This window comes from Rhinopithecus bieti, unplaced genomic scaffold (genome assembly GCF_001698545.2).
Source record: "Rhinopithecus bieti isolate Rb0 unplaced genomic scaffold, ASM169854v2 scaffold_22453, whole genome shotgun sequence".
Classification (NCBI taxonomy): domain Eukaryota; kingdom Metazoa; phylum Chordata; class Mammalia; order Primates; family Cercopithecidae; genus Rhinopithecus; species Rhinopithecus bieti.
Window position 1 is genome coordinate 909,908 of NW_016810682.1, and position 27,924 is coordinate 937,831.

Genomic DNA, 27,924 nt, shown 5'->3' on the forward strand with positions numbered 1-27,924 from the left:
CCNCCCGCCTCAGCCTCCCAAAGTGCTGGGATTACAGATGTGAGCCATCATACCCAGTCTTGGAGTTTCTTAACTCTGGATATACCAATGGGAGAGTCACATAGAAGTGGAGGTGTATAAAAAGATTAAGAATCACTATATTAAATAGTGGTTAAGGACTTGAGACTGAAAATTTCTATTTCTGATTTAGAGAAGTTTAAAGTTTAGTTATATCTAGGAGTTATTCTGATTATAAAGTTTTTATTTTGGCAATTTCAGGAACTCTATTTTAAGAACCTCTCAAAACGAAACAAGCAAATCATGGAGAAGAATGGAAATAACCGAAAGCTGCGGGTTTGTGTTGCTACTTGTAACCGTGCAGATTATTCTAAACTTGCCCCGATCATGTTTGGCATTAAAACTGAACCTGAGTTCTTTGAACTTGATGTTGTGGTACTTGGCTCTCACCTGATAGATGACTATGGGTAAGATGAAAGCATTTTCTTATTCTTCATTGCAACAATGTGCTAGAAGGAGCTTGAGTTTTGTTAGCCAAGCCATATAGGCCCAGCTTCAAATTCCAGTTCTGCTGCTTAGTTTTTATGTGGCCTTAGAGAAGTCACTTAGCATCTCTGAGCCTCAGTTTCCTCATTATAAAATGTAGTAAAAACTTATATTGTAAATTATTGTGAGGAATGGAGATCATGATATAGAGCATCCATCACAATGATGCTGCTTAATAGATGATTGATAAATGGTAGCTATAAAAATATTACTGTTTGTTACTAGTTGTTACATTCAAAGAAATGCCACTTATAAATACATATTGTATGCATATAACAATGTGATTCCATGTAATCTGTTTTGTGAGCTCTAATGGCAAGTCTTTAAAACTGGTTTATAGGCCAACAGCATATAAAGTAGTAGATATGGAACAAGATTTTAAAAATCTAAACTGCAAGGTAAAGTAGAGAGTTACATTACTGTGACCATTGGCATTTATTTTGGTGACATTAGGTTTGTTATTAATCACAGGCTACATTTAAAAAGTGAAAGTTGGGCCTGGTGCAGTGGCGCACACCTGTAATCCCATCACTCTGGGATGCTGAGGTGGGTGGATCACTTGAGGTCAGGAGTTCGAGACCAGCCTGGCCAACATGGTGAAACCCCATCTCGACTAAAAATACAAAAAACAAATTAGCCAGTTGTGGTGGCACATGCCTCTAGTCCTAGCTACTCGGGAGGCTGAGGCAGGAGAATCGCTTGAACCCGGGAGGCGGAGGTTGCAGTGAGCCGAGATCACACCACTGCCCTCCAGCCTGGGCAACAAGAGTGAGACTCCGTCTCAAAAAAAAGAAAAAAACAATAACAACAACAAAAAAACAAAGGTTGGACAATCTTTGAGAGAACAAGGTTTATTGCATACATCTTGATGTATGTAATAAAAAGGCATTTAGTGCACCCTTGTGGCATGAATACATTAATGTAGTCTCCAAAGAGGGTCACAAATACAGTACTATATCTGAAAGGACCTTGCATTAAAATAAAATTGTCCTTTTCAGACTATTCTTTAAAAACAAGGTGGGAATTTACTATTAGGAAATACTTAAAGAGAGGAAACTTAATGGATAGCTCAGGGATCCATAGATTTTTTTTTTAATACAAAATGAATTCTGGCTATTTAGGAGCATCCTCTCGGTAGAATAGAAATTTTAGCTAGAACCTGAGATGAAAGTCTGAGTGGGTTCTTTTATTGCTGGGAGAAAGCTTTGACAGGAAGACTAGTGGAAGAGAGGCTCTCAGGGAAATGATAGTAGGTTTTTTATCTGCCTACCACAGTTTACCAAGGGTGGAAAAATAGTATTTATCTGATGAGACCGTTAAATAGGAAATTTGACTAGTAGCGAATGAAAATGCATGTTTAAAGTACATTCTAACACAAGAAATTGGCTGCTTCCGGGGAGAAGAATTGGATGATTGGGAGACAAAAGTGAGAGACTTTTCACCGTGAAATGTTTTCTTAAAGAAAAAAGGGCTGGCTGGGCGTGATGGCTCACACCTGTAATCCCAGCACTTTGGGAGGTGGAGGTGGGCGGATCACGAGGTCAAGAGATTGAGACCATCCTGGCCATCATCGTGAAACCCTGTCTCTACTAAATATATAAAAATTAGCTGGGTGTGATGGCACACGCCTGTAGTCCCAGCTACTCAGGAGGCTGAGGCAGGAGAATTGCTTGAACCTGGGAGGTGGAGGTTGCAGTGAGCCGAGATCGCACCACTGCACCCCAGCCTGGGTGACAGAGCGAGACTGTGTCTCAAAAAAATTAAAAAAATGGGTAAAGAACATTTTCCCCTAAGTGTATATAAAAAGTGCTGACCACTGTTAAAAGTTTAGTCTCTTTCTTCCTAATAAAAAAATTCTCTGGCCGGGTGCAGTGGCCTAAGCCTGTAATCCCAGCACTTTGGTAGGCCAAGGTGGGTAGATCACCTGAGGTCAGGAGTTCAAGACCAGCCTGGCCAACATGCCAAAACCCCATCTCTACTAAAAATAGAAAAATTAGCTGGGTGTGGTGGTACATGCCTGTAGTCCCAGCTACTCAGGAGGCTGAGGCAGGAGAATCGTTTGAACCCGGGAGGCAGAGGTTGCAGTAAGCCAAGGTCATGCCACTGCACTCCAGCCTGAGCGACAGAGCAAGACTCCATCTCAAAAAAAAAAAAAAAAAAAAAAAAAAAAGAATCTTAATCAGGCTGTTTACATTTATGGTCTATGCTTTTTATGTTTGTAAGTTATACTTAAATTTATTTATTTTAATGTTTCTCACTTCAGGGTTGGTGTTAGATTGCTTTTCTTGTATGTTATGGCTCTGTGTTTAAGAACATGTTCTTAAATCTTTATTTCTTCCCGGTTTTAGAAATACATATAGAATGATTGAACAAGATGACTTTGACATTAACACCAGGCTACACACAATTGTGAGGGGAGAAGATGAGGCAGCCATGGTGGAGTCAGTAGGCCTGGCCCTAGTGAAGCTGCCAGATGTCCTTAATCGCCTGAAGCCTGATATCATGATTGTTCATGGAGACAGGTTTGATGCCCTGGCTCTGGCCACATCTGCTGCCTTGATGAACATCCGAATCCTTCACATTGAAGGTGGGGAAGTCAGTGGGACCATTGATGACTCTATTAGACATGCCATAACAAAACTGGCTCATTATCATGTGTGCTGCACCCGCAGTGCAGAGCAGCACCTGATATCCATGTGTGAGGACCATGATCGCATCCTTTTGGCAGGCTGTCCTTCTTATGACAAACTTCTCTCAGCCAAGAACAAAGACTACATGAGCATCATTCGCATGTGGCTAGGTGCGTATCTCAGACTTTAGGCAGTCTAATGGCTGTTTTTGTCAGAAAATGTTCCGTCTATTTCAATCCTTTTGGAAACTATTATGGATAGAATACTCTGTTAGCAATGAGAAGGCCAAGGTTTTAGTTCATAGACCTTGCCCTATGGTATGACTTTATCTCTCTAAGGTTCACCTTTCTGTAAAATAGGCTTAGTGGATTTATTTTTAGAAATCTCTGCTATATATATAGAATGGAATGCTTTAATCCATTAAATATATTAGTTATAAGAACGATCCTAATATGTAAAGGGGGGGAGCTATAAAATTATAAGTATAATATGCCATTTCATTTTATTTATTTAATTTTTTGAGATAGAGTCTTGCTCTGTTGTCCAGGCTGGAGTGCAGTGGCATGATCTCGGCTCACTCTATCCTCTGCCTCCCAGGTTCAAGTGATGCTCCTGCCTCAGCCTCCCAAGTAGCTGGGATTACAAGCGTGCACCACCACGACTGGCTAATTTTTGTTTTGTATTTTATTTTATTTTATTTTATTTTATATTTATTTTTATTTTTTGAAGCGGAGTTCTTGCTCTGTCACCCAGGCTGGAGTGCGGTGGCGGATCTCGTCACTGCAAGCTCTGCCTCCGGGTTCACGCCAATTCTCCTGCCTCAGCCTCTCGAGTAGCTGGGACTACAGGCGCCCGCCACCTCGCCCAGCTAGTTTTTTGTATTTTTAGGTAGAGACGGGTTTCCCGTGTTTAGCAGGGATGTCTGGATCTCCTGACTCGTGATCCGCCCGTTCGGCCTCCCAAGTGCTGGGTTACAGGCTTGGAGCCACCGCGCCCGGCCGTGTTTTGTATTTTAATTTCACCACGTTGACCAGGCTGGTTTCAAACTCCTGACCTCAAGTATCTGCCCACCTTGGCCTCCCAAAGTGCTGGGATTACAGGTGTGAGCCACTGTGCCCAGCTATAATACGCCATTTTAATAAAAATTGTAATAATGGAATGGTTAGGAAGTATGTACACCAAGTCATTTATTATATTTATTTCTGGTATGGGATTATGGGTGTTTTTATGTTTGATTTTCTGATTTCTTTTTTTTTTTTTGAGACAGAATCTTGCTCTGTTGTCCAGGCTGGAGTGCAGTGGCACAATCTCGGCTCACTGCAACCTCCACTTCCCAGGTTCAAGTGATTCTCTTGCTTCAACCTCCTGAGTGGCTGGGATTATTGACACATGCTACCATGCCTGGGTAATTTCATATTTTTAGTAGAGATGGGGTTTTGCCATGTTGGCCAGGCTGGTCTCGAACTCCTGACCTCAGGTGATCCGCCTACCACAGCCTCCCAAAGTGCTGGGATTACAAGCGTGAGCCACCACACCTGGCCTGATTTTCTGAATTTTTTTACTACATTGGCAAAATGGTCATTTTATTTTTAATGCTTTTCTTATAGGATTGTTGGAATACTCAGATTATGAATGTTGGAAGCAGTAAGTCATAAGTACTTGTTAATGTAAGGGATTATGATGATTATTATCAAAAAGCAAAAATCATAGTTGTAGCATTAGAGTATATCTTTGTAAATAAGCCTTATGTTCCAACATTTTTAATGTTCAGTGCTCTAGCTTCCTAGAAATTATCTTTTGCTAATCAGAGGTAAAAAAAAAAACAAAAACAAGTTTACAAACAGAATGTCGGTTGGTTAATTTATAGTAAGAGTACTACCTAGGGGACAAATTAGGACTAATAATCTATTTAGGACCTTTCATTTCTAAGAGGCAGATCTATTGAATTATAAAATTAATGAGCAGAAAATTGATTTGGTTGGGTCAGGTATGGTGGCTCACCTTGTCATCCCAGCACTTTGGGAGGCTGAGGTGGGAGTATTGCTTGAGCCTAGGAGTTACAAGGCCAGCCTGGACAACATAGTAAGACCCTGTCTCTACAAAAAATAAGAAAATTAGCTGGGTTTGGTGGTGCATGCATGTAGTCCTAGTTACTTGGGAGGCTGGGATGGGAGGATCACTTGAGCCTGAGCAGTTGCGGCTACAGTGACCTGTGATTACATTGCTGCACTCTAGACCCTGTCTCAAACAAAACAAAACAAAACAAAAAACAATTTAACAAACAGAAAGAAAAAGAAAATTGAATAAGCAAAGAGATTTTGCATATTTTTAATCTAGATTACATTACATCAGTAAATGAATTGGGCTTTCCTGCTATATAACATAAACCATTCTACATATTTCTGTTGTTCAGTCTGGAGTGCAGTGGTGCAGTCTTGTTCTCCTGGGCTCAAGTGATCCTACCATCTCAGCCTCCTGAGTAGCTGGGACTACAGGCATGTGCCACCATGCCCAGCTAATTTTTAAAATTTTTTTGTAGAGATGGGGTCTCACTATTTTGCCCAGGCTGGTCATGAATTCCTGGGCTCAAGCAATCCTTCTGCCTCGGCCTCCCAAACTGCTGGGTTTATAGGCATAAGCCACCGCACCTGGCCCATTCTAAATATTTCTTATCCTTGGACAGATTTGTAGTTATCAAGGGATCGTCTAGATAATGCTGGTAGAACAACCTTCTGTCTCTTCAGTCCTTTTTGTATGTTTCCAATGAAACACTCTTGGATTCTGTTCTAATTATACCATTAGTTCCATATGTATTCTGGAAAACTTGTATTACTGAAAAACTTATAATGAATAGAAAATAATAATGTGCCAGATGTGGTAGCACATGCCTATAATCCCAGTACTTTGAGAGGCCAAAGTGGGCAGATCACTTGAGCCTAGGAGTTTGAGAACAGCCTGGGCAATGTGGTGAAACTCTGTCTCTACAAAAAATACAAAAATCAGCCGGGTATGATGGTGTGTGCCTGTAGTCCCAGCTACTCTGGAGGCTGAGGTGGGAGGATTGCTTGAGTCTGGGAGGTCAAGACTGCAGACAGCCATGATTGTGCCACTGCACTCCAGCCTCGGTGACAGAATAAGACCCTGTCTCAAAAAAAACAAAACACTAGTTTTGGCCGGGTGCAGTGGCTCACGCCTGTGATCTCAGCACTTTGGGAGGCCCAGGCAGGTGGATCACTTGAGGTCAGGAGTTGGAGACCAGCCTGGCCAACATGGTGAAACCCCATTTCTACTAAAAATACAAAAATTAGCCAGGCGTGCTGGCACGTGCTTGTACTCCCAGTTATTCGGGAGGCTGAGGCAGGAGGATTGCTTGACCCCAGGGAGGTTGCAGTGAGCCAAGATTGCACCACTGCACTCCAGCCTGGGTGAAGAAGCGAGACTCCGTCTCAAAAAAAAAAAAAAAAAAAAAGCATAAAACCCAGGGCAGACGCGGTGGCTCACGCCTGTAATCCCAGCACTCTGGGAGCCGAGGCGGGTGGATCATGAGGTCAAGAGATTGAGACCATCCTGGCCAACATGGTAAAACCCCATCTCTACTAAAAATACAAAAATTAGCTGAGCCTGATGGCACACGCCTGTAGTCCCAGGTACTCGGGAGGCTGAGGTAGAAGAATCACATGAACCTGGGAGGCGGAGGTTGCAGTGAGCTGAGATCACGCCACTGCACTCCAATCTGGCAACAGAGTGAGACTCCATCTCAAAACAAAACAAAAACCAGCAAATAACCATTAGAGAACAGAATGTAGCAAAATTGAATTGTACTTGTAGGGCTTAAGGTCCTATTTGGGACAATGTAAGCAGTTCTTTATGAAAAGAAGGACAACAGAATAGCTAAAACTGCATTTTTGTTTGTTTGTTTGTTTAAATCTTTAAACCAGTGAAAAAGAAAACTCAAGACAATGAGGCAGAGCCATCTACCACTGGGCAGTAATACATTCTGTATAAAATCTGTGCCTGCTTCTTGATATGCAACTTTTTTTTTTTTTGAGACAGAGTTTTGCTCTGTTGCCAAGGCTGGAGCTCTGTCACCTCGGCTGGAGTGCATTAGCACAGTCTCGGCTCACTGCAACCTCTGCCTCCCGGGTTCAAGCAATACTCTTGCCTCAGCCTCCTGAGTAGCGGGGACTACAGGTGCATACCACCATGCCCGGCTAATTTTTGTATTTTTAGTAGAGATGGGGCTTAACAATGTTGGCTAGGCTGGTCTCGAACTCCTGACCTCAGGTGATCCACCCTCTTCGGCCCTCCAAACTGCTGGGATTACAGGCATGAGCCACTGCACCCGGCCTTGATGTGGAACTTCTCATGTTATCACTCTGCTTATAAGAAGATAGGGTTGGGTAGACAGTATATAACATTGCAGCTTTGTAACCAGAATGTTCATGTATTACAATCTTAATTTTAAAATTAGCAAAGTTAAAAAAGCATGTTAAATTCCTAACAATGAAAGGTATATCACAGTAAATATAGGACTTTACAACAGAAAACAAAATGCCTTTATGGAGAGGATGTATGAAAGGGCTGAGGCTACTAAATGATGGATAGATACAAAGACAGACCGGTAATAATATCAGAAGTGCAGGTGGAAAAGCAGGTGCAAACTTTGTATGAAATGTATTATTGCCAGGGATGAGTTGCTCTGGCTTATTGTCTTGTGTTTTACTTTTCCCTGGTCTAAAAAGACTTCTAGTTTTTGCCACTTTGCCATCCTTCTTTCATAAAGAAACTGCTGCTGGGTACAGTGGCTTGCGCCTGTAATCCCAGCACTTTGGGAGGCTGAGGCAGGCAGATCACGAGGTCAGGAGATCAAGACCATCCTGGCCAACATGGTGAAACCTCATCTCTACTAAAAAATACAAAAATTAGCTGGCCATGGTGGCACAGGCCTGTAGTCCCAGCTACTCAGGAGGCTGAGGCAGGAGAATTGCTTGAACCCAGGAGGCAGAGGCTGTAGTGAGCCGAGATCATGCCACTGCACTCCAGCCTGGGCGACAGACTGAGACTCTGTCTCAAAAAACAAACAAAAAGAAAGTAAATGAAACAAAAAGCTGGTTCTTTGAAAAGATAAATAAAACTGTTAGACCATTGGCAAGGTTAACCAAGAAAAGAAGGGAGAAAATCCAAATAACCTCACTAAGAAATGAAACAGGAGATACTACAACTGACACCACTGAAATACAAAAGATCATTCAGGGCTATTGTGAACACCTTTATGCACATGAACTAGAAAACCTAGAAGAGGTGAACAAATTCCTGGAAAAATACAACCCTACTAGCTTAAATCAGGAAGAATTAGATACCCTGAACAGATTAGTAACAAGTAGCAAGATGGAAATGGTAATTTAAAAATTACCAACAAAAAAAATTCCATGACCAGATGCATTCACAGCAGAATTCTACCAGACATTCAAAAAAGAAATGGTACCAATCTTTTTGACACTACTCCACAAGATAAAGGAAGAAGGAACCCTCCCTAATTTATCCTGTGAAGCCCCATTACCCTAATACCAAAACCAGGAAAGGACATAACAAAAACAACTACAGGCTGATATCCTTGATGCACATAGATGCTAAAGTCCTTAACAAAATGCTAGCTAACCGAATCCAACAACGTATCAAAAAGATAGTCCATCATGATCAAGTGGGTTTCATACCAGGGATGCAGGGATGGTTTAATGTATACAAGTCAGTAAATGTGATGCATCACATAAACAGAATTAAAAATCACATGATCATTTCAACAGATGCAGAAAAAGCATTCGAGAAAATCCAGCATCCCTTTATGATTAAAACTCTCAGCAAAATTGGCATACAAGGGACATACCTTAATGTAATAAAACCCACAGCCAACATAATACTGAATGGGGAAAAGTTGAAAGTATTCCCTCTGATAATTGGAATGAGACAAGGATGCCCACTCTCACCACTCCTCTTCAACATAGTACTGGAAGTCTTAGCCAGAGCAATCAGACAAGAGAAGGAAAGGGCATCCAGATCAGTAAAGAGGAAGTCAAACTGTCACTCTTTGCTGACAATATGATTGTTTACCTTGAAAACCCTAAGGACACCTCCAGAAAGCTCCTAGAACTTATAAAAGAATTCAGCAAAGTTTCTGGATACAAGATTAATGTACACAAATCAGTAGCTCTTCTATACACCAGCAGCGACCAAGCAGAGAATCAAACCAAGAATTCAACCCCTATTACAATAGCTGCAAAATGAAATAAAATAAAATGCTTAGGAATATACCTAACCAAGGAGTCAAAAGACCTCTACAAGGAATATTACAAAACACTGCTGAAAGAAATCATAGGCTGGGTGCAGCCTGTAATCCCAGCACTTTGGGAGGCTGAGGCGGGCGGATCATTTGAGGTCACGAGTTTGAGACCAGCCTGGCCAACACGGTGAAACCCCGACTCTACTAAAAATACAAAAATTAGCTGGGTGTGGTGGTGTATACCTGTAGTCCTAGCTACTTGGGAGGCTGAGGCAGGAGAATCACTTGAACCTGGAAGGTGGAGGTTGCAGTGAGCTGAGATCATACCATTGCACTCCAGCTTGGGCAACACGAGTGAGACAACATCTCAAAAAAGAGAAGAGAAGAAAGAAATCATAGACAACATGAACAAATGGAAACACATCCCATGCTCATGGATGGGTAGAGTTGATATTGCAAGAATGACCATACTGCCAAAAGCAATCTACAGAGTCAATGCAATCCCCATCAAAATACCACCATTATTCTTCACAGAATTAGAAAAAATAATTCTAAAATTCACATGGAACCAAAAAAGAACCCTTATAGCCAAAGCAAGACTAAGCAAAAAGAACAAATCTGGAGGCATCACACTACCTGATTTCAAACTATACTATAAGGCCATAGTCACCAAAACAGCATGTTACTGGTAGAAAAATAGGCATATAGACCCATGGAACAGAATAGAGAACCCAGAAATAAACCCGAATACTTACAGCCAACTCATCTTTGACAAATCAAACAAAAATATAAAGTGGGGAAAGGACACCTTTTTCAACAAATGGTGCTGGGATAATTTGCTAGCCACATGTAGAAGAATGAAACTGGATCCTCATCTCTCACCTTATACAAAAAGCAACTCAAGATGGATTAAGGACTTAAATCTAATACCTGAAACTATAAAAATTCTAGAAGATTACATGGGAAAAACCCTTCTAGACGTTGGCTTAGGCAAGGATTTCATGACCAAGAACCCAAAAGCAAATATGATAAAAACAAAGATAAATAGCTGGGACCTAATTAAACTAAAGAGCTTTTGCACGGCAAAAGGAACAGCAGAATAAACAGAGAACCACAGAGTGGGAGAAAATCTTCACAATCTAGACATCTGACAAAAGACTAATATCCAGAATCTACAATGAACTCAAATCAGTAAGAAAAAAACAATCCCATCAAAAAGTGGGCTAAGGACATGAATAGACAATTCTCAAAAGAAGATATAGAAATGGCCAACAAACATATGAAAAAATGCTGAACATCACTAATGATCAGGGAAATGCAAATCAAAACCATAATGTGATACCACCTTACTCCTGCAAGAATGGCTATAATCAAAAAATAAAAAAACAGTAGATGCTGGTGTGGATGTGGTGAACAGGGAACACTTTTATACTGCTGGTGGAAATGTAAACTAGTACAGCCACTATGGAAAACAGTGTGGAGATTCCTTAAAGAACTAAAAGTAGAACTACCATTTGATCCAGCAACCCCACTACTGGGTATCTACACAGAGGAAAAGAAGTCATTATTTGAAAAACATACTTGCACATGCATGTTTATAGCAGCACAATTCAAAACTGCAAAGTCATGGAACCAACCCAAATGCCCGTTAATCAATGAGTGGATAAAGAAACTGTGGTATATATATATATATGATGGAATACTATGCAGCCATAAAAAAGGAATGAATTAACAGCATTTGCAGTGACCTGGATGAGACTGGAGACTATTATTCTAAGTGAAGTAACTCAGGAATGGAAAACCAAACATTGTATGTTCTCACTGATATGTGGAAGCTAGGCTATGAGGACACAAAGGCCTAAGAATGATACAGTGGACTTTGGGGACTTGGAGGGAAGAGTGGGAGGGGGCGAGGGATAGAAGACTACAAATAATGGTGCAGTGTATACTGCTCAGGTGATGGGTGCACCAAAATCTCACAAATCACTACCAAAGAACTTACTCATGTAACCAATTACCACCTGTACCCCAATAACTTATGGAAAAAATAATTTTAAAAAAAGTGAGTGGAGCTCACTTTCAGTTTTATGGGATAATATAGGCCCTATTGATAAATATCTTGCATTGTTTGACATAGCACTGTCAATCTAAACTTTTTACATTTTAAATTTTTGCTGAGGAACTGTCCTTGGGATCCCAGCCTAGGGATGAGCGAAACTCTCCTAGTCCTTTAACAGAGTTAGAAACACTTGCCACTTGAATCTGGTAGGTGATGGCATAGCGAAGCTCCTGTGCATTCTAGGAAATATGTTTAATGTTCGTTCAGCCTCAAAATGCCATGATCTGTAACATTATTCATTGATATTGCTGAATACTCACTAAAAACATTAGTTAGACATTGGGAAGAGTCACATTTTTCCAGTGCTTTGGAATAGTTTGGATTTTAAAACAGTGAATTTCTAGTGCCTGCTATTTAAAGTTATGTTTGTGGCAGCATGTCTTTGTAAAATGTTAAGTTTGCTGAATCCTTGGATTTGTTGCTGTAAGTTCTTATCATTTGACTCTAATTTGCATGCCCTGCTCACAATTTGACAAACCTGTTTCTATCTTAGAATTTGTAAAAGCGCAGACTTAGAATCTTGCTTTCAGAATTTGCTTCTTTCTCTTTTAAGATTCTTAACTAATGAAGCAATGTGGTTTGATTTTCTTTAAACAGGTGATGATGTAAAATCTAAAGATTACATTGTTGCACTACAGCACCCTGTGACCACTGACATTAAGCATTCCATAAAAATGTTTGAATTAACATTGGATGCACTTATCTCATTTAACAAGCGGACCCTAGTTCTGTTTCCAAATATTGATGCAGGTAATTGAACTTGAAAATGAAATTATGCCATCTACTTTTTCCAATTTTATGTTTCTATTACTTCTTCTTTTAACTGCCTTCCTATCTTGCTCATCTTATCACTGAAGGGCACTCTATTCTGAAACGCATTCCCATTTTCAAAGGATTACCAATTTTGCTATAACTCAAAAAGTTTGTAATGTTTTTGCCAAGTCCAGTAGAAACTTAATAATAAAAATAGTCTGTCTACTGTCTACTTTAGTCTCATGTTTAGTACTAACATTTTCCCTCTAGTTTCCACCAGTTAAGAAACTGCAGTAGCCAAGAGACATAAATCTTAGAAGTTGAAGTGAAAGATGGCCGGGCACGGTGGCTCATGCCTGTAATCCCAGCACTTTGGGAGGCCGAGGCAGGCAGAACACTTGAGGTCAGGAGTTCGAGACCAGCCTGGCCAAGATAGTGAAACCCTGTCTCTACTAAAAATACAATAATTAGCCAGGCACAGTGGTGGGCACCTGTAGTCCCAGCTATTCAGGAGGCTGAGAAAGGAGAATCACTTGAACCTGGAAGGTGGAGGTTGCAGTGAGCTGAGATTACGCCACTGCACTCTAGTCTCAATCACAGAGTGAGACTCCTCAAAAAAAAAAGTTGATGTGAAAGAGAAGCTCTAGAAAAGTAGTAATTCCACTGTCCACAGTAAAATAGCCACCAATATTTTTTCTTGCTTTCTTTCTTATTTATGTTAGCTATACCTTAAAGTAATCTTGAGCTGAAGTAGTTTCAATCTGGAGTCCCCAGCCAGTCCCAACCAGTTCATCCTCAAGCCTGCCCTGGTTGATCACTTGCTTACTGGTGGATGGTACCATAGATTTTGTTACTGCTGAGACCTTAGGCGAGTAAATGGGGGTGTGAGATATAAGAAATGCCAGAACAGAGCCTAATACTGAAGAATTTCCAAATACTGATTATCGTTAGCTGACACCACTCATTGCTGAGTTCTTAGGCTTTTTTTGGTAAAGGAGGCAGAACCCTTTCTCTGCAACGTCAAGATATACCAACTTACTCTGAAAGAACCTCTGTCTTAGTATTCCCTTGAATAATCTTTTGTGTTAGGGAGAACAAAGTAGGATATTAGTTGAAAAAAATTTAAGAATACCCAACCCAGATTTTTTCCAGGTAATGTATCAATATTTCAAAAACATTAATATTTTTTCTTTTCTGATCCTTTAAATTTTGTGTAAATATTTGTAATATAACTATGTGTCTCTCTGGTTCAACATTCATTGTCAATGATATATTCTGTTTATAATGCACTTTCCTGACTACATACTTTAGAATTAGAGGGTTTTTCTATGAAAGTAAAGGGTCCCAGGTATATCTAAGTCATGCCTGCCACTTGCCTCTACCCTCCATGGGGTTTTTGATACGACATACCCAGGGAACAACAGGAAAATAAGAATCAAGGCATCATTTTATCATTATCTGGCTTAGTGCCCAGTTCCCCAGTACGGACTCCCTCTGGAAAATGGATTATTGAGGCCTGAAGCCAAAGAGGAGCTTTCAAGTGAATTGAAACCTGAATCTTGGAATAGTAGTGGTGCCTTCTGGTGTGCCATGTACTAGGAGTTTGAGTATCCCTAAGCCAAAAATCTGAAATCTGAAATGCTCCAAAATCTCAAACTTTTTGAGCACCAACATGACGCTCAAAGGAAGCAATTGGAGCAATTGGATTTTGGATTTTCAGATTAGGGATGCTGATCTGGTAAATATTACAGAATAACAAATATTTCAAAATCCAAAAAAACTTGAAACCCAAAATATTTCTGGTCCCAACCATGTCGAATAAGGGATGCTCAACCTGTACAATAATTACAGATGACAGGCTGGCAAGACTGTATACAGAGAGAAGTGGCCAGGCCTTCTCCAGAGTTAGACCCTGAGTCCATTTACCTACCTTGCCACACAGTGAAAGTCAAAAAGATTGAGAACCATGCATGCACAGCTTTGGTTAAATGAGTGGCACCTGCCCACTGGTGAGCATGGTGTGGTCAGACTTCTGCCTTCTAACCAATCAGGTTAGCAGTTTTCCTTCCTAGGTATGGGGTAGTTAGGAGAGGGTCAGTTGAGAGGCAAGTAGAGGGACATTAAATATTGCTTTCCCTTCATATATCTTTAAGTTTCTATTAAGTCCTGCAGTTAAAATATAAGCCACAGTGTCAGAATCTATTTGTATTTTCTTGGAGTGTAGTCCACATAAACGGGAGTGCTATCCCACTGAGTTCTTGTTAGTGTAAAGGTGAGTGTAGCTGGGAAGAGGCTCTCAGATCAGCGTGGTGTGGGGAGCCTGAGAGGGTTCCGTTTGGGAACTTTGAGGTTAAGAGATACAGGCTGTTGGCCTGTCTTTAGCCTCTTAATTGTTGTTTAAGGTAAAAGTTTTTACTAGGGCATTGATAAAAGTTATTTGCTTTGCCTGTTCTGTTTGAAAAGTCCCAACTGCTGCTTTCTGAGTTCCTAGATGAGTGAAGCAGAGGACATTTTAGATACCCATCATTCATGAAAAAGTCAGTAGTTAAAATTACTATTTCCCTAATAACTGATGTGAGGTTTTTGTAGGGAGATTTCTTTATGTGGGCTACACTTGCCAATGAAAATAGTTTATCTCACAAACCACTTACCAATTGGTTCTTTTCATTTTCATAGGGAGCAAAGAGATGGTTCGAGTGATGCGGAAGAAGGGCATTGAGCATCATCCCAATTTTCGTGCAGTTAAACACGTCCCATTTGACCAGTTTATACAGTTGGTTGCCCATGCTGGTTGTATGATTGGGAACAGCAGCTGTGGGGTTCGAGAAGTTGGAGCTTTTGGGACACCTGTGATCAACCTGGGAACACGTCAGATTGGAAGAGAAACAGGTATTTACCTTTGCTCATACTTCAACTGACTAGGCTTTATATACACGTGAGTTATTATAAGGTATGCATAGATCAGTGCTGAGCATATATTTTGTGACCGAGTGAATGAGGTTAATAACCAGTTGAAGCCTAAAATCTTTAGTCAATAAATAGCACACAGTGATTACCAAATATTTTAGATTTTAGATCTCTACTTACATTTTTTTTTTTTTTTTGAGATGGAGTCTGGCTCTGTCACCCAGGCTGGAGTGCAGTGGCGCGATCTCAGCTCACTGCAAGCTCCGCCTCCCAGGTTGACAATATTCTCCTGCCTCAGCCTCCCGAGTAGCTGGGACTACAGGCACCCGCCACCATGCCCAGCTAATGTTTTTTGTATTTTTAGTAGAGATGGGGTTTCACCATGTTAGCCAGAATGGTCTTGATCTCCTGACCTCATGATCCACCCACCTCGGCCTCCCAAAGTGTTGGGATTACAGGCGTGAGCCACTGCACCCGGCCCATTCTACTTACATTTTATTGTCTTTGTAATATCAATTAGCATTAAGTGGTTCTTAATTATGATCTTTCATGGCTGTGTTTAAGAGAGAATATGGTTGAATGTTTCATGAATATATGAATGCTAGGCTTTTATTTTCTGGGCCTAATACAGAATCCCTTCAGTCAGTACTTTATAGTATGGTAGTTCTAAGTAAAGTGCCCCTTAAGTATAAGTAGGATTATTATTAATGAATTTGCTAACTGAGCTAGGTCCTGTTATTAACATTAGTTCAAGTTCTAATCCTGTTTACACGCAGTGGTATTTAACGGAAAAGTGTGTATCATTAAAGGAAAAAGAACTGGACTAGAACCAAGGAGATTAGTTCTAGCTCTGCTCTCTCTCCAATTCTTCACAACTGCCACCTTTCTGTTACATTTAGATCTTCCCTTCTCATTCCCAGCATATTACTTTACTCCCCACTTCATAGAGAAAATGGAAGCCATGAGATGGAAATTCTTTCAAATTCCTCAATTCATTCACTTAGAAAATGTTTAGTAAGCACCTACAATGTACTAGGCACTGGGATTTGGCAATAAACTAGACCAAGAAGGGCTGAGCTCTCATGCAACTTACATTCTAGTGGGAGAGGAGACAGATGATAGACAAACACAAAAGAAATAAGAAAAATGTCAGCAATTCTATATGCTGTGCCTGCTGTAACACAAGGTATATGATGGACTCCATTAGACTGGTTAAAGGAGGGCCTCTTTAAGGAGGTGACACCTAAGCTGAAATCTGAATGACAAGGAGTCAGCTATGTGAGGATCAGGGAGAGGCAGTGGGAACAGCCAGTGTGAGGGCCGGGAGGTGAACTTGGTGTATTTGAGAAATGGAAGCGCCAGTGTGGCTATAGAGTAGTGAGCAAGAGGCAGAGTGATACAGATTATGTTAGAGAAGGAAGCAGATGCATGTAAGCCAGGGTAAATCATTTGGAACTTTTTCTAAGTGTGATGGGAGGGAATGACATGACATGACTTGCATTTTGGAAAGATTACTCTGGTTGCTAATATGGAGAATGGAATGTTGAGGGGGGGCAAGAATAAAAGCAGGGAGACCAGTAAGGGGGCTGATTCAGTTGCTCAGATGAGAGATGATAGTGGCTTTGATGAAATATTAGAGATGGAAAAAAGTTAGATATGGGTTTTGTTATAGTACTTGCCAATGCTTGGATGTGGAGGTGAAAGGAATCAACAAGGAAGCCTAGATTTCTGATTGGGCAGTGATACACTGGGAATGAGAAGGGAAGAAGATCTAAATGTAACAGAAAGGTGGCAATTACGAAGAACTGGAGAAAGAGCAGAGCTAGAACTAATCTCCTTGGTTCTAGTTCAGTTCTTTTTCCTTTAATGATACACCCTTTTCCATTACAGCCTAGATTTCTGATTGGGCAGTGATATGGGGACACTGAGGGAGGAACAGATTTGGGGAGGGATTGAATTAAGAGTTTTCTTATAGCTATGTGAAGTTTAAGATGCCTATTAGATATCAAAGCAGACATGGCTAGTAAACAGCTAGATAGTTCCAGGAAGAGTTAGAGTTGGAGATAGAAATTTGAGAGTCATTGGTATAGAGATGATGTATATAATTGGTTGTCAGTTTGGCTGCTGTAACAGAGACCCTAAATAATAGTGGCTGAAATAAGTTAGATGTTCTTTCTTTCTCAGTGGATGGCAGCTCCATAATAATCAGACTTAGCCTCCATCTATTTTCTTAGTGGTTGCTCTAGCTATTGCTTGCAAGTCTCTGTTTTAGCCTTTGGAAGAAGGAAAAGAGAAGATGCCTTTCCCTTTAAAGGCAAGACCTGAAAGTTGCAAATCTTTATTCTCATATCTATCAGAACTTAGTCACATGGCCACATCTGGCTGCAAGGCAAGCTGAAGAATATAGTTTTTTTTTTTTTGTCTGAGATCATATTGTTCTGTTGCTCAGACTGGAGTACAGTGGTACAGTCATAGCTCATCGTAACCTTGAATTCCTGGGCTCAAGTTATCCTCTCACTTTAGCCTCCCCAGCCATGCCTGGCTAATGTTTTTACAAAATGTTTTGTAGAGACAGGGTCTTGCTTTGTTGCCCAGGCTTGTCTCAAACTCCCAGTCTCAAGTGATCCTTCCTACCTTGGCCTCACAAAGTCCTGGAATTATGGATGTGAGCCATTGTGCCCAGTCTGTTTTTTTTTTTTCTTTCTTTCTTTCTTTTTTTTAGGCTAGTCAAGTGAAGCAGTGCCGGGGGAGAAGGAACTGGTTGTGATCAATTAGTTGTTAACACCACTGTACTTGGACCAGCCAGAATATAATCTTTGGCTGGGGATCAGCTGCCCGGCTAAAAATTCTGTTTCTAGTATGAAGAAAAGATATTGAGGATAATGGCACCAGCCATAGACAGTATTTAAAACCCAGGCCAGGTGCGGTGGCTCAACACCTATAATCCCAGTGCTTTGGGAGGCCGAGGTGGGAGGATTGCTTGAGGCTGGGAGTTCGACCCTAGCTTGGGTAAAGATAGTGATATTTTATCTCTACAAAAAAATTTAAAAATTAGGCGGACCTGGTATCATGCGCCTGTGGTCCGAGCTACTCAGGAGGCTGAGTTGGGAGGATCACTTGAGCCCAGGAGTTTGAAGTTACAGTGAGCTATGATCGTGCTACTGCACTCCAGCCTGGGTGACAGAGCAAGACTCCATCTCAAAAAAAAAAAAAAAAAAAAAAAAAAGAAGGGCAGAGAATGGAGCCCAGGACCAACTTCTGGAGCCCTTCAATCTTTAGAGTTCTGGTGAAGAGGTAAGGGCCAGCAAGGAAGACTAAAGAGGAACACCAGTGAGGCTGCAGGGAAACCAGAAGAGTGTGCTATCTATAAAGCCTGTAAAATAAAATGTTTTAAGGAAGGGGTGGTGGATACTGCTGAGTTCATTTAAGATGTGAAAGGAGGGCCATGTGCGGTGGCTCATGCCTGTAATCCTAGCACTTTGGGAGGCCAAGGCAGGTGGATCACTTGAGGTCAGGAGTTCAAGCCGGCCTGGCTAACATGGTGAAACACTGTCTCGAAAAATGCAAAAATTAGCCAAGCGTGGTGGTACATGCCTGCAATCCCAGCTACTCAGGAGGCTGAGACAGGAGAATCACTTGAACCCGGGAGGTAGAGGTTGCAGTGAGCTGAGATTGTGCCACTGCACTTCAGCCTGGGCAACAGAGCAAGACTCTGTCTCAAAAAAACAAACAAAAAAAAAGTGAAAGGATAATTGAATCATATGCCAACATGGTCTCTGTACTTTTTGCCACTACACTTAAATAAACTTATATAAATGTACATGCCCATCCATCCTTTCCTTCTTACCTTCTTTACAGCAGGGTGTGGGCATGGGTGTGGGTGTGGGTGTCTCTCCTGCCTATCCACTGCCCATCCTTCTGTGTTTTCAGTCCCTACTACTGCCTTCTCAGGGACCTATCCATGAGTCATCTTTTCTCATCTTTCTTTATTTAACCTCCTCATCATTTAAACATGCCTAAGCCTCTCGCATCTCGCAACAAACAACACGAAACAACTTCTTTCTTGACCCCACACCTCTCTCCAGCTGTTACTCCTTCACTCTTCTCTTCTTAGCCAAACCCATTGAACAGCATGGCCATTTTCACTAGATTTACTCCCTCATGTTGGTCAGGAAATGTCTGGAGGGAAAGTGACTGCCTGACCAGCTGAGTGAACCGCTGGCTGAGTAGATGGAAGGCAGGGCAGGTTGAAAGAGAGTGGATCTCATAGATGACTAGGCAAATGGTAAGTGGATGCCAGGTTAGTCCACCTTATTTATTTTAATAAACAAAAACTTGATTTGTTCTTTTTGGGAATGAAGGACCCTAGTGCCCTTGATGTACTGAAATCTTGCCAAGAGTACTTTAAAAGGTATAAAGTAGAAAAGTTGATTTTTCCCTAACAAAAGAAGACTCAGACAGCTGGATTTCAGGTCTAATTATGAGCATAGTACACTGATAATTTCTTTATTATTTGAATATTCCCACTTCCAAATCCTTGTAATGGATTTTACCTAGGGGAGAATGTTCTTCATGTCCGGGATGCTGACACCCAAGACAAAATATTGCAAGCACTGCACCTTCAGTTTGGTAAACAGTACCCTTGGTGAGTATAAAACATTTTTTGTTGAGTGATTAAAAGGGGAGCTACCTTCAGTACCATTTTAGAGCTACAATCACTGTTAATCACTGTTCAATCATCCTAACAGAGCTTTCCTTCTTATGCCTACAGGCCCCTAGTTGCTGGGGGGACACAGATTGCTAATATCATACCCGTTATTACTGTACCAAAGGTTCCAATGTAGAATATATATTTTCTTTCTTTTTTTTTTTTTTTTTTTGAGATGGAGTCTTGCTCTGTTGCCCAGGCTAGAGTGCAGTGGTGCAATCTCAGCTCACTGTAACCTCTGTCTCCTGGGTTCAAGCAATCCTCCTGTCTCAGCCTCTTGAGTAGCTGGCATTACAGGCGCGCACCACCACACCCGGCTAATTTTTGTATTTTTAGTAGAGACGGGGTTTCACCATGTTGGCCAGGCTGGTCTCAAACTCCTGACCTCAGGTGATCTGCCTGCCTCGGCCTCCCAAAGTGCTGGGATTACAGGCGTGAGCCACTGCGCCCAGCCTTATTTGTTTCTCTTAATTAATACAACNAGATGGAGTCTTGCTCTGTTGCCCAGGCTAGAGTGCAGTGGTGCAATCTCAGCTCACTGTAACCTCTGTCTCCTGGGTTCAAGCAATCCTCCTGTCTCAGCCTCTTGAGTAGCTGGCATTACAGGCGCACACCACCACACCCGGCTAATTTTGTATTTTTAGTAGAGACGGGGTTTCACCATGTTGGCCAGGCTGGTCTCAAACTCCTGACCTCAGGTGATCTGCCTGCCTCGGCCTCCCAAAGTGCTGGGATTACAGGCGTGAGCCACTGCGCCCAGCCTTATTTGTTTCTCTTAATTAATACAACACTTTTGCTACACTTATTTAACCTTATTTGACTTTCTGTAAGTATTAGAAAATAATGTAACTGATTTTTTTAAAAAGTCTAGTTCAGCTTTTTAATTAATTTTGACCACCCTCCTTTCTGTTTCAAATCGATGGGATTTCCCTGTATTTGAATGTTTCTTTCTGAAAATAATTTTGTTTTCTCAGAAATATAAAGGTAAAAACTAAAAAGGCAAAAAAAGACAGGCACTTAGTTACAATGTTGCTGAAGAGATCTAGATATTATTATATAAAAAAATTTTAGTCCTGTATAATTATGATTTACAGTTTTTAAATTGACAGATAAAATTGTATATATTTATTGCGTACAACATGATGTTCTGAAGTATGTATATATTGTGGAGATGTTATTTTCTTTTTTGTTGTTTTTTTTTTTTTTTTTAGACAGAGTCTCGCTCTGTCACCCAGGCTGGAGTGCAGTGGCGCAATCTCGACTCACTGCAACCTCTGCCTTCCAGGTTCAAGCAGTTCTCCTGCCTCAACCTACTGAGTAGCTGGGATTACAGGCACCCACCACACCTGGCTAATTTTTGTGCTTTTAGTGGAGATGGGGTTTCACCGTATTGGCCAGGCTGATCTTGAACTCCTGACCTCAGGTGATCCGCCTGCCTCGACCTCCCAAAGTGTAGGGATTACAGGCGTGAGCCACGGCACCCAGCCTATTTATTTCTTTAAAATGATTTTGTAAAGTATTTTTTTGTAGAGACAGAATTGCCATCTCTATGTTGGCAGGCTGGTCTCAAACTCTTGGGCTCAAGCAATCTTCCTGCCTCAGCCTCCCAAAGTGCTGGGATTGTATGTGTGAGCCACTGTGCATGGCAGGAAGATGTCATTTTAGGAAGAAGCATGAATTATTTTTACCTGAAGTCTCAGATTCCACTATGTATGGCAGAAGCATTTAATTTAATTGACTTTTTGTATATTGCAGTTCAAAGATATATGGGGATGGAAATGCTGTTCCAAGGATTTTGAAGTTTCTCAAATCTATCGATCTTCAAGAGCCACTGCAAAAGAAATTCTGCTTTCCTCCTGTGAAGGAGAATATCTCTCAAGATATTGACCATATTCTTGAAACTCTAAGTGCCTTGGCCGTTGATCTCGGCGGGACAAACCTCCGAGTTGCAATAGTCAGCATGAAGGTAAAATTACTCCTAAACTCCTAACTTTATATCCCATATAAGCGATTGATTTTTTTTTAAGTATATATAGTTGGAAGGTAAGACTAGAAACATACACAAGAACTTGCAATCATTTGCTCATAGTATTGACTTGTGGATCCTTTACGATGTTTGTCTCACTATTTTACTGATCATTAACATTTCAAAGAAATAACTTCTTTGGGAATCGAAGACAGTAGACTTGACAGTAGGAAGACCCCTTTAGGCATCAGATCAGGCTTTTGCCACCCAGAAGATCTGAAATTCTATACTTGGTAACAGCTTGGAGTGTGGAGTATGCTGATCACTATCACTGCCCAGGTGAGGGGTATCAGCAAATGGTGAAGGGAGCTGCCTCTTCTCTAGATGTCATCAGTTGTGTGGATTTTCCATTTTGCATTTTTACAGTTCTGCTCTTTATTGAATACAGCATACCTTCAATCTATCAACCAAACCATCACTCAGTGTTGATAGGTGAGAGAACATTCATAAAAATAACAAACTGATCATGTTAAAGTGATCTCTAATGACTTAGAATAAACCTACCAGAAAACTCTTTGTTTGAAATAGTGTAAGTGTATAAAGCATCCAGAGACGAAGAGATATAGCAAAGATTTTAAATGTAAAGTTGTAGGAAATTTATTAATACCATTAGGTCAAATAAGGAAAGCAAAACAAAACATAATTTTCTCAAGAAAAGCCAAGAGGCCTCCGTCATAAATACTCTTTTAAAAACTAATAGAAGGCTGGATGCAGTGGCTCGCACCTGTAATCCTAGCACTTTGGGAAGTCCAGGCAGGCGGATCACTTAAGGTCAGGAGTTCGAGACCAGCCTGGACAACATGGTGAAACCCCGTTTCTACTAAAAATAAAAGTTAAAAAAAAAAATTAGCCAGACATGGTGGCAGCCACCTGTAATCCCAGCTACTTGGGAGGCTGAGGCAGGAGAATCGCTTGAACCCAGGAGGCGGAGATTGCAGTGAGCCAAGATCGCACCACTGCACTCCAGCCTGGGCAACAGAGTGAGACTGCATCTCAAAAAACAAAAACAAAAACTAATAGAAGAAGTTTCTTAACAGAAAGATGATTTATTCCATATGAAAGGCCAACATCTTTTTCAATGGTAAAATTCTAGAGGCATTCCTGTTGAAATCAAGAAAAGAAAGATGTTTTCTGCAGCATTATCAAACATAATTGTGGAAGTTATGAAGGGAATAAAGGAAGGAATAGCAAAAATGGAGATTATTGACAGGGTAAAACAAAAAACATTATTAACAGACAAAAAAATGCTTGGCTCCCACCCCAGACTGGTTAAATTAGAGTCTCTGGGGATGAAGGCCAGGCGTCACTCTTCATTAAAAGCTGTCCAGGTGATTCTGATGCACAGTGAAGATTTAGAAGCACTACTCTAGATTTTTTATTCTCTTAATTAAAAAAAAAAAATTTTTTTTAGAGACAAGGTCTTCCTATGTTTCCCAGACTGAACTGAAGGTCCTGGGCTTAAATGATCCTCTGCCTCAGCCTCCCAAGTATAATAGCTAGGACTACAGGCACATGCCGGTGCACATTAACTGTGCCCGGCTCTAGATGTATTTTTATTTTTTGAGACAGAGTCTTGCTCTGTCGCCCAGGTTGGAGTGCAGTGGTGCAATCTCGGCTCACTGCAACCTCTGCCTCCCAGGCTGAAGCGATGTTCATGCTTCAGCCTCCTGAGTAGATGGGACTACAGGCTTATGCCAGCATGCCTGTTTTTTGTAGATACAGTGGTTCACCATGTTGCTCAGGCTGCTCTTGAATTCCTGGGCTCAGGAATCCGCCAGCCTTGACCTCCCAAAGTGCTGGGATTACAGGTATGAGCGACCGTGCCTGGCCTACATTTATTTTTAATGACAATCCTAGTGACAGCTCTAACCCTGTATTTGATATATTAAAATCCACTAATAACAAAATAATATAAATGGAAAGAGAGATCTTATTAGAACAACAACAAAAACTCCTAAGAATAACTGAAGCCAGAAACGATGTGATCTATATAAAGAAAATTCTAAAACTTTACTGTAAGACATAAAGCCTTGAAAAAAATGCCCTGGATGGAAGTGCTGATTATTTATAAGATGGCAGTGTTTTCCAAATTGGATTTATAAGATCAACATAATTCTAGTAAAACATTTCAATAGTATTTTTTTTTACATTTAGTAAAATTATTGTAAATCACAGTGGAATTTCTCGAAGTTTATCATTAAAAGTACAAAAGTCAGTTGTGCAAAGAAAATATATAAAGACAAGTAATCAGGAGGGACTATCACTGTTTGGTATTCAAACATATCAAAAAGCACAGTAATTTATTTTATTTTTTTGAGACAGGGTTTCACTCTGTCGCCCAGACTGGAATGCAGTGGCGCAATCTTGGCTCACTGCAACCTCCGCTTCCTGGGTTCAAGTGATTCTCCAGCCTCAGCTTCCCAAGTAACTGGGACTACAGGTGTGAGCCACCATGCCTGGCTAATTTTTGTATTTTTTATAGAGATGGGGTTTCCTCTTACTGCCCAGGCTGGTCTTGAACTCCTGAGGTCTAAGTGATCTACCTGCCACGGCCTCTCAATGTGCTGGGATTACAGCCGTGAGCCACCACACCTGGCCATACAGTAATTTAAACAATGTGGTATTTCTGCCAACCAGGATGGAAATTTACCCTAAGGAAACAGAGTATCCAGACCATCACTGAATTCAATTACAGGAGATGATTAAAGCTCAGCTACTTAGTTGCCTCAGTACTTTTTTTTTTTTTTTGAGAAAGGGTCTCACTCTGTTGCCCAGGCTGGAGTGCAGTGGCATGATCTCAGCTCACTGCAGCCTCAACTTCCCAGGCTCAAGAAATCCTCCCAGCTCAGCCTCCCAAGTAGTTGGGACTATAGGCATATGCCAACATGCCTGGCTAATTTTTTTGTAGAGACGAGGTCTCACAGTATCTCCCAGACTGGTTTTAAACTCCTGGGCTCAAGCAATTCTCCCGCCTTGGCCTCTCAAAGTGCCGGGATTACAGGCATGAGCCACTGTGCCCAGTCACCTCAGTAAGCAAGAAAATTCTGTCAACCTGAAAGAGTAAAATATGGTCTTTTAATGAACTAGGCTCAAATTAGCCAACATTGAACTTAAGCTTAAGAGAGGGGCCCAGCTGGGGGCAGTGGCTCATGCCTGTAATCCCAGCACTTTGGGAGGCCAAGGCGGTAGGACTGCTTGAGGTCGCGAGTTTGAGACCAGCCTGGGCAACATGGTGAAACCCCATCTCTATTAAAAATACAAAAATTAGCCGGGCGTGGTGGCAGGCGCCTGTAATCCCAGCTACTTGAGAAGCTGAGGAAGGAGAATCACCTGAACCTGGCAGGCGGAGGTTGCAGTGAGCTGAGATCGCGCCATTGCACACCAGCCTGGGCAACAGAGCGAGAAGCCATCTCAAAAAAAGAAAAAAGAGGGGCCCATCTTGCTGGCTGTGGAGTCTTCATTGCTTCAACAGCCCCATATTAGGACAGATTACAGGAACTACTTGAGCTTATCCCAGGGCTGGCCCAGGCCAGGCAGTGGCTCCTTCCCCAAGCAGTCATCTAAGACTGCGGGGTCATCCTATAGCAGTATCTGATTTGTCATGAAAAAGATCACAACACTCACAATATGCTGCTTAGCTAAGACCAGTGAGACAGAACTTGTTTTCTCTTTTAGGGTGAAATAGTTAAGAAGTATACTCAGTTCAATCCTAAAACCTATGAAGAGAGGATTAATTTAATCCTACAGATGTGTGTGGAAGCTGCAGCAGAAGCTGTAAAACTGAACTGCAGAATTTTGGGAGTAGGTAAGACTGTAATTATAAATCCAAGAAATGCTCATTTTAATGTACAAAATTTACTAAGTTGTGATGCATGCCTGAGCATCAAGTCAGTGTCTGCCCTGTGCACAGATGGCTCTAGGTGCTGTCTGTGGGCCCCAAGCATGGGGACTTCCTGGAACACCAACAAGCATTAGGAGAGAAGCACTGATGGTTCTAGAAATCTTCAAGGCGCTATGGCTTTAATTCACAACTGTCTAATATTTCCTTGCAGTCCTTGGTAATGTTTGTCTTAGGAGATCTGGGGTGAATGAATCCGTGTTCTAAGCCAAGAAAGTCAGCACACTTTCCTGAGATTGCTCATCAGCATTATTTTCCTTGTGTTCGTGGTGGAGCGCAGGCATTTCCACAGGTGGCCGTGTAAATCCTCGGGAAGGAATTGTGCTGCATTCTACCAAACTGATCCAAGAGTGGAACTCTGTGGACCTTAGGACCCCCCTTTCTGACACTTTGCATCTCCCCGTGTGGGTAGACAATGATGGCAACTGTGCTGCCCTGGCAGAAAGGAAATTTGGCCAAGGAAAGGGACTGGAAAACTTTGTTACACTTATCACAGGCACAGGTAAGAGGGGGTAGCGGGAGGTTGGTTCAGGAGCTAGAATGTATATTGGAGCATGTCTTCAACATGGTCAGGTGGTTACAACTCTGCCTTAGCCTTCACTTCCTGCTTGACTAGAGCCTGAAGGTGAGCCACATGTGGCCTTCTCATGTCTTTTCTGAGCATGTGCCCAGCCTTAGACATGCATGTGACCTTCTAAATTCCAGGAACTTGTCAGAGCTATTCAAAGCTCTTATTTCCCACAGCTTCTCATTTCCCAGCTTTTCCTCCCAGTCTTTTTGGTTAGTGTGTTGGATGCCCCAGCTGTTATCCTTTGCCCTAGGCAGCAGAGACTACTATTATATATTTTACCTTGAAATGTTTTTGATAAACACCCTTCATGTAACCCCCTCAGCACTGGGTAGTTCCTAGTTAGTTGAGATGAAAGCAGGCCCTTTGAGGTGGTCCTCCAGGGAGCTGACAGGCAGGTCAAAACAAACAACCACAATTTTTTGAGAATAAGTTTGTCCTGCCCCATCAGGTACTGGTATCCAGTACTGTATCTGTACACCAGTACTGGGAGTGTGGACTGTTGTTCAAGGTCACCACCAAGCTGGAGAGCGGGTGATGGGACCAGGGTAGGTTAAAACACCAGAAAGTTCTCTTAGCAAGATTCAGCTGGTTTTGTTTTGTTTTTAGACAGGGTCGCACCATGTTGCCCAGGCTGGTCTTAAACCGCTGGGCTCAAGGGATCCTCCTGCCTTGGCCTCCCAAAGTGCTGGGATTACAGGCATGACTCCCAAAGTGCTGGGATTACATGCACCTGGCCCTGGTTTTTGTTTTTTAAATTAAGCATTCTTCTGTTTGTTGCAAACTGGTTAGTTTCCAGAGTTCCAAAAAGGTTGATTCTGACACTTACCAGTTTTTTCCTGGCTTTAGTGGCAGAATGGACTTTTGGAGTTCCCTGCTCTGTCATTTTTTTATGACATCCCAATTTGTTACTTTTTTTTTTTTTTGAGACGGAGTCTCTCTCTGCCGCCCAGGTTGGAGTGCAGTGGCCGGATCTCAGCTCACTGCAAGCTCCGCCTCCCGGGTTCACGCCATTCTCCTGCCTCAGCCTCCTGAGTAGCTGGGACTACAGGCGCCCGCCACCTCGCCCGGCTAGTTTTTTGTGTTTTTTGGCAGAGACAGGGTTTCACCGTGTTAGCCAGGATGGTCTCGATCTCCTGACCTCGTGATCCGCCAGTCTCAGCCTCCCAAAGTGCTGAGATTACAGACTTGAGCCACCGCACCCGGCCTACTTTTTTTTTTAATTGTATATATTTTAAGTGTATAACTTGATTTTTAAATGAGGAAACAGACTCGGCTAGTAAGTTGTTGAGCCAGTTTTGATACAGATATGTCTAACTTCAGAACCTATATGTGCTTAAATTCTACATTACACCACTTCCCCTTTAAGCTCATGTACTTATTTATTTATTTATTTATTTATTTAGAGAGAGAGAGAGAGAGAGAGAGTCTCGCTCTGTCACCCAGGCTGGAGTGCAGTGGCGCAATCTCGGCTCACTGCCTCCCAGATTCAAGC

General features: G+C 41.6%; 1 protein-coding gene across 5 annotated transcripts in view; it reads left to right on the forward strand.

Moving 5' to 3' along the window:
- Positions 1 to 27,924, forward strand: part of GNE (glucosamine (UDP-N-acetyl)-2-epimerase/N-acetylmannosamine kinase) — a 78,115-nt gene that overhangs the window by 25,850 nt on the left and 24,341 nt on the right. For 4 of the 5 annotated variants that reach the window (XM_017892619.1, XM_017892616.1, XM_017892617.1 and 1 more), the window contains exons 2-9: positions 259 to 464; positions 2,892 to 3,343; positions 12,167 to 12,319; positions 14,999 to 15,211; positions 19,787 to 19,874; positions 21,693 to 21,903; positions 25,639 to 25,768; positions 26,142 to 26,363. In XM_017892619.1, the coding sequence (XP_017748108.1) occupies positions 259 to 464; positions 2,892 to 3,343; positions 12,167 to 12,319; positions 14,999 to 15,211; positions 19,787 to 19,874; positions 21,693 to 21,903; positions 25,639 to 25,768; positions 26,142 to 26,363 (1,675 nt within the window). The remainder of the gene's footprint in view (positions 1 to 258; positions 465 to 2,891; positions 3,344 to 12,166; positions 12,320 to 14,998; positions 15,212 to 19,786; positions 19,875 to 21,692; positions 21,904 to 25,638; positions 25,769 to 26,141; positions 26,364 to 27,924) is intronic. The other variant, XM_017892620.1, reaches the window with a different exon arrangement.